The sequence below is a fragment of the Pteropus medius genome, unplaced genomic scaffold, assembly GCF_902729225.1.
Source record: "Pteropus medius unplaced genomic scaffold, Ma_sr-lr_union100, whole genome shotgun sequence".
Taxonomy (NCBI): domain Eukaryota; kingdom Metazoa; phylum Chordata; class Mammalia; order Chiroptera; family Pteropodidae; genus Pteropus; species Pteropus medius.
Window position 1 is genome coordinate 8993620 of NW_024340849.1, and position 14341 is coordinate 9007960.

Consider the following 14341-nt stretch of genomic DNA (forward strand, 5'->3'; position numbering starts at 1 on the left):
GTATATGGGATAATTTCGTGTTGTTTACTGAGCAAAAAAGCAAGAATAAGACAGTGGATTTGGGAAAACGAGAATACAACATGAGTAATGTGGATGAAGAACAGTCGAGGTTGGCATTCGGCTGGGGAACAAAGAAATCCACTGAGACAATCACACGGCTTCCTTGCCCTGTCATCCCAGTTACAGGACCTCCACCACAAGTTAATGATATTGTAATTAAACAATTAAAACGCCACACACGCAAAAGAAGTAAACAGCATCACGGATGAAGCAACACATGTTCTGGCTTGCACCAGCCCCAGGAAAAACTGGGGAGGCGTTTGAGGAGGAAATATGCATTATGTAATGTATGAAATCATAAGGATGACTTGGGTTGAAATTAAGTAGAACATCCAGAGCCTGTGAATTGGAGAGTGCTAGAGGGTCTGTTGGGTGCTTCACATTCACGGGCTTTTCACCAGAATATTTGTAGTCGGCATAAATGAATCAGTTGTTTTGGCATCTACATCGCCTCTATTGTTCTGCCAACATTGCTGAGTGGAAGGAACTTTGAACTAGAAATGGAGGCACTTGCTCCCCTGATTTTCATGCTCTGGTTGGTTTTCTAGTCATTAGGGCAGTCGGCTCTCTCTGCCTCTGTCTGCCATGTTGGAGGATCAGTCCCCCAGGTGTGAAAAAAAAAAAATGAAGAATCAAGAGCTCCAGTGTTTGAGCATAATTCCCAGTGTCCCATAGGCTCTCACCTAGAGTAGTAGTTCTGCTGGACTAAGTTAGAACACGCTTCTCCCTGTATGGCCTGGCACTCTGAACAGTCCAAAAGGAAAGAGTAGATGAAATATACAAACCCAAACACTGCCACTCTCCATCCTCTCCCTGCCAAAAACACTTTACTTGTGATAACTAAAGTGTCTAGTGTGGAAAGTGCCAATGCCTGTCCTTACCTTCCTCCGAGTCATACTTGGGGAGTTTCATTCAGTCTTCACGTGGCTACAGAAAGAAAAAAAAAAAACTGATAAGAAAGATAGAGGCTAGGAAACAACCACAGGTACAAAACAGAGAGGCGGATCTTCGGAATTTAGATGGGCAGAGATCTTGCGTTTCCGAACTCAGAGGAAGGGAATAGTGGGCGGGAAACAGGGCAGACCGACACCCTGGCGACATGATACAGTAACCCACTGAGTAAGCCTTTCCGTCCAGCCCCATTAACTTCTTCCATGTTCTGATGACTCATTGGCTGTCTCTTCGGTTTTAGAAGAGTCGTGAGCTTCCATCTTTTTCATACGCCTCCGCAGGTAATTATGGTGGAAAGTTGGGAGATTTTACCTGGAGCAAGATATATCTTGCCTATGCAACTAAGATGAATCATTAGTTTTGTAGATTATGCATTTCTCTATGTGTGGATGCAAAAATTTTTTTTGTCTATTAATTTGGATTTTTTTCCAAGTCTTTATTTTCTAGTTAGACTCGACATTCAATATTACTTTATATTAGTTTCAGACGTACAGCATAGTGGCTAGACAATTATATCATTACAAAGTGATCGCCCTGATTAATCCAGTCCCCACCTGGCACCATACACAGTTATTACGCTATTATTGACTATGTTCCCTATGCTGTACTTCACATCCCCGTGACTATTTTGTAACTAGCAATTTGTACTTCACAATCTCTTCACCTTTTTCACTCAGCACCTCAACCCCACCCATCCCATATGGCAACCATCAGTTTGTACCTATAAGTCCATTTTCTTTTTGTTTGTTTATTTATTTTGTCCCTTAGATTCCACACGTCAGTGAAGTCATATGGTATTTGTCTTTCTCTGTCTGACTTATTTCACTCAGCATAATATCCTCCAGGTCCATCCATGTTGTTGAAAATGGTAAGATTTCATTTGAATGGCTGAGTAACATGCCATTGTATATATGTACCGGTGGTTGAAAATTTTTTAAGTTAGATTTATATCCCTAAAAAAGTCAGGTAACAACACATCATACGTATTTTAATGACAAAAGTGCTTTACTCACTAAGAAAAAAAACATTTTAATCAATCAAAGATTAGTAAAGAATATATTTCCAGATTTACAGAAAGATTTAAGAATCTCACTCTTTCTCATTTTATAATTAGATATATTTTCCCCTATGATTAAAATTCTGAGAAATCCCAATACAAGTGAGAAGATTTGTCCATCAAGGAAAAGAGTAAGAATGTAAACAATACTGGACAACGCCAAACCTTTGTATAGGTCATGGTTATCCAGCTCAGTGTCCAGCAGTAATGCCAGGTCAGTGTGTAATCAGCCCTCAAGATGTCAACCCCAAAAGAAACCACAGGAGACACTAAGTATTCGATTATCTGAGATACATTTGGCCCGTGGGATGTGCTTTCTGGATAAAGAATTTGGAAGAGCAGCCTCAAATTGCCTCACTTTACCAGTGAGAATTTCTTTATACTATGATGAAGCTTTGATGATGTGAAGCCAGTGTGAAGAATGTGAGACTGGTCTCTCACAGCACAAAGAAGCCACCCGTGCAGAGAACCAGGGGGAGGGGCCAGCATGTGAGCAGGTGAGATAAACCTACCAACACTGCCCCCACCACACTCAAACCAACACAGTGGCAACTAGGAGAGGCTGGTCAGAAAGCAGAGCAGGGAAATTTGCCTCTGCAGAAGAAAGACTGACCGATTTCTTGAGTTGGGCATGTCAGTGGTCATTCCAGATCACTCATCTGAGGCAAAGATCAAGAACTCAGACATATCAGAGGACAAAGGTCCCAGGTCCTGGAGTCCTGACCCCTCAAGCCGTAGGCTTTCAGGAGACTGAAGCCTGATACGAAGCAGCAGCCTTCCAGATGAGGGTTTCCTCGTGCATCACATCCAAGCCTGGGCCTGCCCTCAGAACGTAACAGAGCCCGAAGCCTCGGGGGGACAAGTAGGTTCATGTGACCAGAGTGCAGAGGTCCACAGTGAGGGCAGTGCTCCCACGCCAACATGTTGGGTATTTAGGAGCAACTAAGGACAGGTGAAAGTTCTCTGAGGAACAGAAGGGGCTGAAGAAGGGACTGAGGGAAGTGCTCCAGGATGCTGGCTCGGGAGATGCGATGAGGAAAACCGAGACTAGTCTCCTCTAAATTCACTTGCCACTCTCCTGAGTCAATGTCAGATTCATGAGACGAATTCCTCTGTTCTGTGCAAAATCAGTGTTGGTTGGTGCAGTTTTCCATCCTTGAGTTCTCGCTTAAGTCCATCCCTGAGCCCTGCTTTCTCCCGAGTGAGAAGCACCTCACGGCATATCTTTCACACAGTAGAGGAAGATGGAAGAGGAAGAGGCATCTCGCCCAGGGACGGATGCACCACAATTTGAACTGCTATAAAACAGATCTGAGTTTCCAAAACACATTTCTTGTCAACATTTTCTCTTGTCACTCATGTGAAAGTAGGTTCTGAGTTTGCCATCTCTCAGAAATGGTCTAACGATTCAAACTTTCAGAAGTCCCTCATAAGGAGGTAGAGAACTTAAAGTCACCAGCATTCTCAATTACGTTGACCTTCAGCTCACAGAGGGTGAATTTATATGCTTGAGAGCTTGGGGTGATGAAGGATTAGGGAGGAAACAAGAGCCCTTCAGCAGTAATGGACTTAAATGAAAGTCAGCTACGGAGTAAGGGAAGAGCAGGACAAGTGCAGGCCAATGGCTGGAGGAAGGGAGCTGTGATGGAATTTGGTCGGCTTCAGATATTAGCAAAAACACAAATGCCCGTGTTTCCTTTCAAGCTACACCCGGGGAAGATGGCACTGCCATTTTCTTCCAGCTCCCAGGGATTAGACAGTGTGCTCTTCTCAAGGAGAGCAGACCCTGCCATAGAAGAGAATGGTTTTGGTTTTGTTGTGTCTGATGAAAAAGAGAAATGGGTGATCGACATTAAATGTCACCCAAGATGGTGCAGACAATGTGGTGCCGACAGCCCCACTGGCTCCGGCGGCCTGGGTGCCATTTTCATCTACCTCCACGTAGGTTTTATGGACAACTTTTGACAGGTACAAATTGGGATTTGGAGAGATTCCAGTAAGATCGGCCTTCTTTTCATCGAAGATATCTGTGATGCCCATGTCTTGTAGAATAGAATTGAGATTGTAGCTGTCTTCCAGGGTGAACTGGGGGAAGGAGATGGCTACTCTTTCTTCTGACATATTTTCTGAGCTGCTCCAGGCCATTATTTTTTCATAGGTGATATTCCTTTCAAGCTACAAGAGGAAGAAAATAATGTTTAAGGTCAGGTAATGAGCTCGCAAAGAATGCCCCAAACACTTTACAGGGCCCAAGTCTATTTCAACAGTCGGAAGCAGTCTTCGCGTTCTTTCCCTGGGCCTCAAAATACTCTGATTTCATTTATAATTCCTCCAGGCAGATCTCTTTATTTCCTCTTTAGAGGGTACAGGACGATCTGAGCTTCAGGGTTCTTCGGGTTCTGACATACGAGTGTCATCTAGTCTAGCGAAAGCTCGACTGGGTATGTTGGGTGAGCTTGACCAAGCCTTAATATGTTGAAGTTCAATCTCTTCTATCGAAAAGCGATAATACCATTAGGCCTTTGCAAGGATTAAACTAAATAATGTATTTGAAGTACTTAACATAATCTGGGCACAGAATAAATTATGAATAATGGCTATTATCATAATTACTATACCAGTGCTTGTCTCTCACTTTCTCTCTCCCGCTCTTTCTATCTGAGCTTTCTAGACCTTTATTAATTCCCACCTCACAAGCAATCTATTCCAGTATCGGCCTCACCACTGCTGTCAAGACACAGGCAATCCAAAGCAGGATTCAGCTAAAGGGTCCTTAACGGGCAAAGCAAAATAGTCTGAGTAAGTGGCCAGCGGTCAAGATATTCATGGAAAAGGAAATGCTATTTCATTTGTAGCAATTCTCAAGTTACTCACCATTTAGATTCCTGGGCCTGGAAAAATATGATTGCAAAGAGCAATGAGATTAGATAGGAAAGTCTTAGCCCACATATTTGGCATTTGCTATTTTCTAAATAAATGAGAAATAAATAGCTCATCGACTTCGGAGTCATATATTCTTTGGCGTCTCTGACAGCTCAGGCAATCCTGCCTCAGGATGGTCGATGGTAGATTGTGCTGCTCTCCAGAGATTTATAATGAAACACTTTTTAGAGATAGGAAAATGGAGACTTACCTCCTCCAGGCCCTTCAAGTTATCGGCAGAGCAAGATGGCAGCAGGACAAACAGGCTGAGCTTCCCTCGGGTGTATGGCATTTCAAGGATCTGTGCCTTCAGCTCCTCTATGAAGCCAATTCTAAACAGACCCTTTTGATTCATCATCTTCACGGTCTTCTTTTCATTCTGTAGTGAACGAGGTAGAAAGTCACAGGATGCTCAAAAACTCACATGGTCCCCAACATCCCTGAAAACAGGAGTCTGTTTAGATGAGCAAGATCTTCAGAAGTTCTGAGCCTCACCAGTGACCCAACCTAAGAGTCCTCTGCCACTGATCAGTTGGCCTTTACCTTGCCGACACTGTCTCCTCTGTAGTTTTAACGGGTTTTTCAGCTCCCAAGACTATCTGTCAGTAAACTATCTATCCAGGCATCTACTCACAATCTAGCCAGAGGAAACAGGCCCTGCACTTCTCTATCTTCCACGCCTCGTCCACCCCAGTCCCTCGGCCTCACGTGACATTTGTCTCACTGGACCGAATGGCACCACCACAGGGCCAGTGGGAGCCTTGGCTAAATGATAATCATCCACATATGAAGAACAACATCTGTACCACAGGCTCGCAGCAGAGGAAGGGGTACGGGCCCGGGTACCTTAAGCCTCACGACACACTCCCACAGCACGCAGGGAGGCCATTCATCTAGAGAGGAGGACGGGAATCGCTTGAGAGGCACGACTAACAATTGTCAGCTGGGGTCTGACTCTTCCCTTTCTTCTTATTTTACAGCCTGGTGGCTTAGAACACGGGTTTTTGAGGCAAACACTCACAAGTGTGAATTCTAACCCATGAATTCAGCTAAGTAACTTAAACTTTGCATATTTTCCCCCTCAACTCCTAAATGGGAATAATAACAAACACCCATTTTCATAATGCTATTTTGGGGAACAAATGAAATAATAAATGGAAAATGCTCAGTGCAGTGCCTAGCACAAAAATGCCTGATAAACTTCAGATACTGATTTTTGCTAACAACAAAGTGTTCTGATTATCAATGTATGCTGTAACCCAGGGACCTAAGTTTTAGATTTACATATACACACTGTAAATCATTCTTAGTGGAAACCGTGAGTGGAAAATCGAGAAAACCATGAGCTCTAATACAGTACCTCATTTAGAGAGAAAGGTGCATCAACTGTGTTTTCACGTTCGAAATATTTCTCCCATTTGGCCTTGAAGTAAACAGCATTCACCAGCACCAGCACGGTCCCATTGCGAATGGCGTCCTTGCTGAAGAGCTCCTTGATTTTACCTTTAAAAAAGAAAAAAAAAGATTCCAGGGAATATCTTGAATATGAATCATATCAAAAGTATTTATGTAGACAGATTTTTTTTAACGCAGCTTAACCTCCCCAAGAATAGAGAGGGTCTCGTTGGAGAGTGTCTCATTCAAAAACCAACCCAAGAAAATTAAAGCACTCAGAGTTCTGGGTGGGGTGGAAGTGGAGGCAAGGGGTGCACCATCCACGTCAAGGCGCTGTGACTGACGAATTTCCTTTCATTCTCTACATCGCTGTGTCATCAGACATCTTATGCTCTGATTTATCCTTCAAAGTATAGATCCTGCCACCTGATGATATTATAATGTCCTTGAGAAAAAGAACTGTTATGTAAACTTCCTGTCTTATGCATTCATCACAGCAGAGTGTATATGTTTACATATAAGTAAAAATGCATATAAATGTACGAGGCAATGACATAAAACCTATTTTATAGGCACTTTTACATGCCCCCTCTCATTCCATCCCACATCATGCATGAAAAGTAGGTATTGTTATCCTTTCTTCATAGAAGAATAAAAGACAGCCCGTGAGAGGTGAGGCCACATAGCCGAAAGGCAGGGAAGCTGGCCAAGATCAGTCCTGGGACCTCCCCACCCGTGGCTCAGCTCTGGGGCTCCTTCCACGATAACAGGCCTAAGGCAGGCTGGAAAAGCCCATGCTCTCAGGCAATAGCTTATTTTCAGTGTGCAAATACCAAATACCAAATCACCAATACCACAACTTGAATGAGATGAGAAGACCTTCCCACTTCGAGAAGATTTCCATTCAAATCCCATAACAACAGATTATGTTGACATCATCCACACTTAAAATACTCTGGGAGAGTTAACTAACTAAGGAGAAACCAGATAATCATACCTTACTATGCATTTTTTTAGTGAACAGGCTTTCCTCTTGGCAACTGAGTGGAACCTCGAAGAAAGGGGAAGTTTTGTGGTATGTGGAGGGAGTAAGGAGAATTAATTTTGGAGTTGGGGCACTTCCCCTGAGGAAAGGCCAGGCAGGGGTGCCCCAGCCCTAAGACAATGAGGGGAACAGGAGACAGAGAGGAGATAGAGCATATCCCCATGCAGGAAAAGCTTTGTTTGAAAATTACATTAAAATATCTGGCATCATTATAAGGAGGCATGAATGGAGTGTCAGAAAAACGATTTCTTTATTTGGGCTCATAGACTCTGCTTTGCATTCTGAAGAATTAAGATTTTAAGTTAAAGTGTTATGGGTCATCTTGGAAGATTCTCTGACTCTCACTAAACAATCCATCATCTGTCCAAGTGATTGGTAAAATCCTCTGATCTATGTCTCGATATCTCTCAAATCCATGCACTTCTCACCATCTCCACAAACACCACCTGGTCCAAGCCACCAGCACCTCTCTTAGTCTTCACACATCTTAGTCTTCCACAATGATGCTCTCGCTCTACCATCTGCACCTGCATCCACTCCTGTCCACTTCTAATCTGTTCTCCATCCTCCAATCAGAGATGTCTTTTAAAAGATACACTCCCTGTCTTAAACCTTCTCTAGCTTCTCCTTGTTCTCAATTCAACTTGTAAAGCAGTACTGAAAACTTTTATGCTTGGGTAGGTTCTTATTAAGGCGATGTGAATTTACATACTAATTATAAGTAAATATAAAACACTAAGACAGCTATTGTAGATTTGAAACTTCCTACAGCTCAATTAAAGAATATTTTTATTTTAAATTATTTTTGTTGTATACTAGATGTAGTAAGTCCAAGAAATAGGGTCCCAAATATTTCTAATATCCAATGTCAGTGAATATTTTAGAGGGAAGATGATTTTGATTCTACAGGCAAATGAACATTTAGTGCTGAAAACACTGGTGCATTTCAAAAAATGATAGTGATCAATGCTCTCAAAGGAAAACACGAAACTATAATGAAAGCATTAGAAGTATTAGAAATACCGAAACAAGAAATGGAATAACTGTTTAGAACATGAGATTGTGGGTTCCATTAACTAAATAGAATAGTTTCAGAAAATTATGGAATTTTGTGGCGGTGAAACATCTTCTGTCTCCTACTCCGTTATTTTACAGACGTGACTACTGAGACCCAGAGAAGTCATCAACACAAAGGCCACTTGACCAGTTTAGCTGCAGTCAGGGTCCCGTTTCACACAGTTCCTGTCTTGTTTTTAACGCAAGCATCACAGCAATGAAGAACCCTGTCCTACACCACTTTAAGCACGGGGCCAAGGGATAAGCATTTCACAAAGACTGACACTATTCTAAAGTAGCATGATGTATGTTATCTGGAACAGCCACATAACTAGGTTACACCGAAGAAAAGATTAGAAGGAGGACAATAAAGAGTAGAGGGTAGATGAAGATCAATGCTCAGAGAGGTCGTGGCTGAGGATTTGGTGGCCAGGCCAGTGTGTTGGACGAACTGGGCTGCCAGCGAGCAAGGCAAGGCAGCTGACTGTGTTTAATGTGACAGGAGGGATGGCCACTTTCAGAGCCCTGTGCTCGTACAGTCCCTTTGGAGATTTCCATTTTGCTGGGAGCTGGATGGAGCTGGAAGGAAAGTTTCATATTAAAAAAAATATTCCATTTATGTTGAACTCAAATTTTCACCACTCTTCACTATCTCTAAATCCCCTTACTCAGAAACTCCTAGATAGCTAGTGAGAAGTTAATAAGAATAAGGGTTTTGTTTATTTCCTTGTCCCTCTGAACAGCTCGATTCTCTTCCCAACCTTTTTATTGATCCTTTAAAAGAAATGAAAGTAGTTAGCATCCCACGGGCATTGTGCTTGGCTGAATGGCAATTCACCTTTATGATGGAGCAAAGGAGCCTTGTTATTACTGTAATATCTAAGCATGTTAATTGTGAGACACGCACAGAAGCAGCTCCAGACCCAGTCCACACAGGTGAGCATCTGGCCCCTGACAGACTAGCAATCTGAAAAGCTGGGCTGACTCGTTTTCTTTTAAATGGAAAAGAATACCAGCTACAACGTGTTTGGTTCTGCTTACCTTGGGATTGAGATTCAACCCAGAAGTTAATTTCTTGTCTGGACTTTTCAATGTCTTTCCGGAAATCAACACTTTCAATCGTCGTGTGGTAGAACTGAACCACGCCATCTATGTATTCCTGTTAAATTAGAATAAGTAGAAATAATGCAATAAGATCATGTAACTATGCTGAGAGTTAGGCATGCAGCCGTCATGAGAAGCGTAATGCGAAAGATGCACCTAGTCACTCAAAGTGGGTACGTGTCTGTGTCCACCTGCCCCCAGTCTTAATCAGCCAGAGGCATTTGGTCATCGCAGTGACAGCTTAGGGTATAGAATGTTTATTTACAGAGTAGTCTACAGTTACAACGGCACAAGGCTTTCCTACCGGACATCCTCTTATTTGGACATTCCATTTGTGGTAACATCGCAAGATAAATATCAAGTACCTTGAGTGATTTAGCTGTAAAATGCTTCTTTTTTTTAAGAATTAAAATCCTGCTTAATGGTTACAGAATTTCTGTCTGAGGTGATGAAAATTTTTTAGAAATAGATAGTGTGATGATTCCACAACATTGTGAATGTAATTGATGCCACTAAGTTGTATAAAGTGGACATTTTTTATGTTACGGATATTTTACAATTTTTAAAAAAATTAATACTCTAATAACCAAAACCATTGACCTGTACATTTTAATAGGTGAATTGTGTGATACATGAATATGTATCTCGACAAAGCTAGTTCTTTTTTTTTTTTAAGCATATAAAATCACATTTCTGTCGTACGAGAACTACTTATTTTGGTCAAAGTAGGCTATTCCCTCTCCTTACTAGGCCAGCCCTTATCCATGTGTATCTCACACTTGTCACTGGTCTCACTCCTCCTGTTTACTGTCATGTATGTGGCTCCTTCTAGTGGTGACAGAGCACACTGAAGCCCAGATTCAGATCAATCTCACCTTGAGGTACAAAGCAGTGTAGTCAGAGACAAGACATGTGCCTTTTTGTTCCAAATGCAATCTCCTTCTACTACACCCCTCCACTTAAGTCTTAAGTGAGTACAGTTTCTTGGGGTGGGGGGCTGACTGGGGAACCAAAGGTGATTTTAGAGAAGAAGTGTCTTGGAGGGCAAGGATGGGGTGGGGGCAACAGGAAGAGGAGCTACCAAGGGCATCTACCAGGAACCGTGACTGAGAAAGACACCACAAGAGAGAACGCCATTACCAGCTCCACACGTGCTCCTAAGGCTCTTAGTCACTTGTCCCTCTTTCCACCCACTCAAGCCCACTCACAAGAAGCCTTGTAAACTATTCAAGTTGAAAACTGGGAGGAGGACAAGAGAAGGTGTGGGAAAGAAGGTGGGTCCTGGACATCCCACCAGTGCACAGTGTTCTAGATAGCAGGTGAGTAATCCAGCTCCTCGTTGAATTTTAAACAGTATGATATATGAGATAGCTTGAAGCATCATCTGTGCCTTACTCACCGGACAGATTGGAAATTCCTGCTCTCCATAAAGCCTGTTAGCAATACTCATGGTGTAATCAGCTTTGATCCGATCTAATTTGGAGAGAAGCTGCCCGAAGTAGCAACTGAGAAGTTCGCTCTTATCATTCGAAGACCCCTCCTAACAAAAGAAGGGGAAAAAAATGTGGTCTCAGAGGAGTTAAAATGCCACCAAAGCAAAAGCTGTCATTTCACTTCGTTACCGTGCGGGGGAGCAAGCTGAAAAGAAGAGAAGAATGAGGTCATCCCAGTGGGAAATCATAGCTCTCACACTGGCAGAAGGTCATCCCGGAAAAATGCAGCTGGGGACTCTGCAGCACACACTACATTTCTGTGCGTTGTGTGCCTCCTTTTTCTCTGTATTCTACAGATGGAAGAAAGAGATCATCTCTCCATGCTCCTCTTAAAATTTCTAAAGTAGGGGCTTTATACCATGGAGAATACATTTCCTACTCCCAGTATGAGACACTCAATAAAAGTTGGGTGTGTCAGTACAGATTGCAGTAGGAAATAAAGCAGGCAAAAGTGGACAGAGCGAGTAAGAATCCCACAGCTGATCTCTCCCCGCTTACCGCCCTTCAACCATGCTCCGTCCTGGGCACCTATGGCCTGCACGAGTAGGTGAGTAATGGAGCTTTGGGCTAAGTTTCTTTATTACGAGCAGAAGATACTAGATCCTACCCTTTAGGAAGTGAGCTTATAGCCAACAATATATAAGACACATTCAGAGAGGAAGTGTGGGTCCCCTGGGGTTACCGCTGCTGCCCGTTGCTGTCAGTGACAGCCAGGACCTAATGTTCGGGGATAAACAACCATCGCCAGATACAGGACAGCCAGAAGGCACAGTCTGTAAAGAAGAAGGGCAGGAGTTCATGGCGTCCCACCTGCGGAGTCAGACGCTCAGTCGTTTTCTTCTGCCCTTTTACAGAGCTGTCGGCCAGCACTTCTTGTTGTTTGTTTTTCAGACAGGGATCAGGTTTTTCGCTTTGATCCCGAGAAAATTCATTGAAGTGTAGTACCTGCATGATGATGATATGGGGTCTTTCAGACAATATGAACAGCAAGAAGTCGAAATTTTACAATGACGATGATTACATAGTCAAACAAAACAATCAGCAACAGTGTAGAGGAAAGTGGCTGTTTCCTTTGACATACCAAATCAAGGTAAATGAATAAAGTAGAATGACCCTGAACACAGTCCACCTTAATCCCAGAATTCACTCCTTTCTATCAGGGACAACATCCGTGTTCGTACATAACCCCTGTGCTATATTCAGGCACATGTAAGACCAGCCTTAGGAGCCTGAGTTCATTGGGGGAGTTGTTCTTGTCGCTTTCATTCATTCATTCTACAGACTGGTGTTGGGTGGCTACTACAAACCAAGCACTGTTCTAGGACAGATTCCTGCTTTCTAGGAGATTATATTCTAGTAGGGGAGGCATACAAAAAGTAATGCACGTAGTAAGTGATTACTGTATGCAGTGTGTTAGATGGGAAATGCTATGTGGGAGAAAAGTAGGATCCGGGGAATCTTTGGGGACTCGTATGCAGCATTAGACTGAGAGATCAGGTAGGTAAACTCTGATCGATGTCCTGAAGGAGAAAGTAAGTTAGAGATCAGTCATCTGGAGGAAGAGCCATCAGGCAAAGGAATGCAGCAAGGGCCCTAAGGCAGAAGTGGACACACTTCCTCAAAGAAGCCAGGAGGTCAGTGTGTCTGGAGCGAGTGAGGATGGAGGAGGGTGAGAGATGGAGTCACCAGATTACCTGGAATCCGGATCCCCAGACCTTCATGGGCCATTATAAGGACTCAGGTTTCTATCATTAGTGAAATGGAAAGTCCAGGTTTTGAGCAGATGAGAAGCAAGATCTGACTTCAGTTCTGAGAAGCTCTTTCTGGCAGCTGCGTGGAGAACACTGCCAGCGGAAGCATGAACGCTCTTGAGGAAGTTATGCCCAGGATAGGAGGGAGGTAGCAGATCAGACTTCAGGGAGGTGGTGGGAAACACCTGGGTTCTGGATCTATTTCCAATAGGCTTTTCTGACAAATTTGATGCGAGGCGAGAGAGAAAGAGCAACAGACATGCAGACAGAGACAGAGAAGATGAATGAGAAAAGCTGTCGGACTGGTGAATTTGGAGAGGCATCACAGAGGAGATGATCAACAGAGCCTTGAAGAATAGTGAGATTGAAGAGAAAGCAAAGTGAGGATATAAATGAAGGCTCCGAGCAAGCCTGGGGTGCAATGAGCAGTTTCGGCTTGCTAGAGCAGGGTTAGGTCTGATCGGGGTCTGACTTTGAGAGTGGACTCAGAATGGCTGGATCCACACCTGGTCGATCTGATGTGCACTGTCACTTCTGGCCCCCAGACGGACCATGCCAAGGGCAGCTGAGAGGCTCAGAGGACAGAAGAAGATGTTTTTATGACCGTCATTTTTGCTGATCTCTTGGAAAAGATCGAAGCAAAATTTGGTGTTTGCTGCAATGAGGGAATCCATCCTGAATCTGATGATATCCTGAAACCAAAAACAGAGAGAAACAATGATGATCGGAGGAAAATAAGTAAACAGTTCTCATTTTAAATACCCAGGAAATAATCACATACGATTATTCAGTATGTTATTAAAAACTGGAAAATAAGGTCACCATCATCCTGGTGTATAGATATTGATGTTGATATTGATTTTTTTCGACATTGATATTGATACAGATAGAGATCTATTTCCATTTAGTGGCAGGAATTAGTTTGCTAGGGCTGCCGTAACAGATTACTGCAAAACAGGTGGATCGAACCACAGAAATTTATTCTCCCTCCATTCTGGAGGCCAGAAGTCCAAAATCAAGGTGTTGGCAGCATTAGCTCATTCTGGAGGCTCTCGGAGAAAGTCTGTTTCACGCTTTTCTCCCAGCTTCTGATGATTGCCAGCAGTCCTTGGCATTCTCTGGTTTGCAGAGGACTCACTCTACTGTCTGCCTCTGTCTTCACATGGTCACCTACCCTGGGTATTCTGTCTGTGTATCCAAATTTCCAATTTTCTTCTAAGGACACTATTCATTGGATTAGGGCCCTCCCTGCTCCAGTAGCTTTACTTCATCTTAACTTGATTACATCTGCAAAGACCCTATTTCCATACAAGGTCATACGCACAGTCACCAGAGATTAGGACTTAACATATTGCAGGGCGGGGGAGGCCACAACTCTATCCACTTCCTAGTAGAACTTCCTTTCTTAAGGTCAAATAAAGTAACATGCCACATCCACACGGTCACGTTAGCAACCAAGAAAACTTCATCCTACCTTCTTCTTCTCCACAGGCTGTATACCTGGTTC

At 43.2% G+C, this 14341-nt stretch overlaps 1 protein-coding gene across 2 annotated transcripts; it reads right to left on the reverse strand.

Annotated features, from left to right (window-relative positions):
• Positions 1 to 3838: 3838 nt before the first annotated feature.
• On the reverse strand, positions 3839 to 13508 carry SERPINB12 (serpin family B member 12). Of its 2 annotated transcripts, none has more exons than XM_039838453.1 (7): positions 13341 to 13508; positions 11954 to 12028; positions 10990 to 11130; positions 9528 to 9645; positions 6351 to 6493; positions 5202 to 5369; positions 3839 to 4243 (listed from the first exon to the last, which is right to left on the reverse strand). In XM_039838453.1, the coding sequence occupies exons 1-7, from the start codon at positions 13506 to 13508 to the stop codon at positions 3839 to 3841; spliced, it is 1218 nt and encodes a 405-aa protein (XP_039694387.1). The 2 variants fall into 2 exon arrangements, with proteins under 2 accessions (XP_039694387.1, XP_039694384.1); XM_039838450.1 differs by having other exon boundaries at positions 11894 to 12028.
• Between the last annotated feature and the right edge of the window lie 833 nt (positions 13509 to 14341).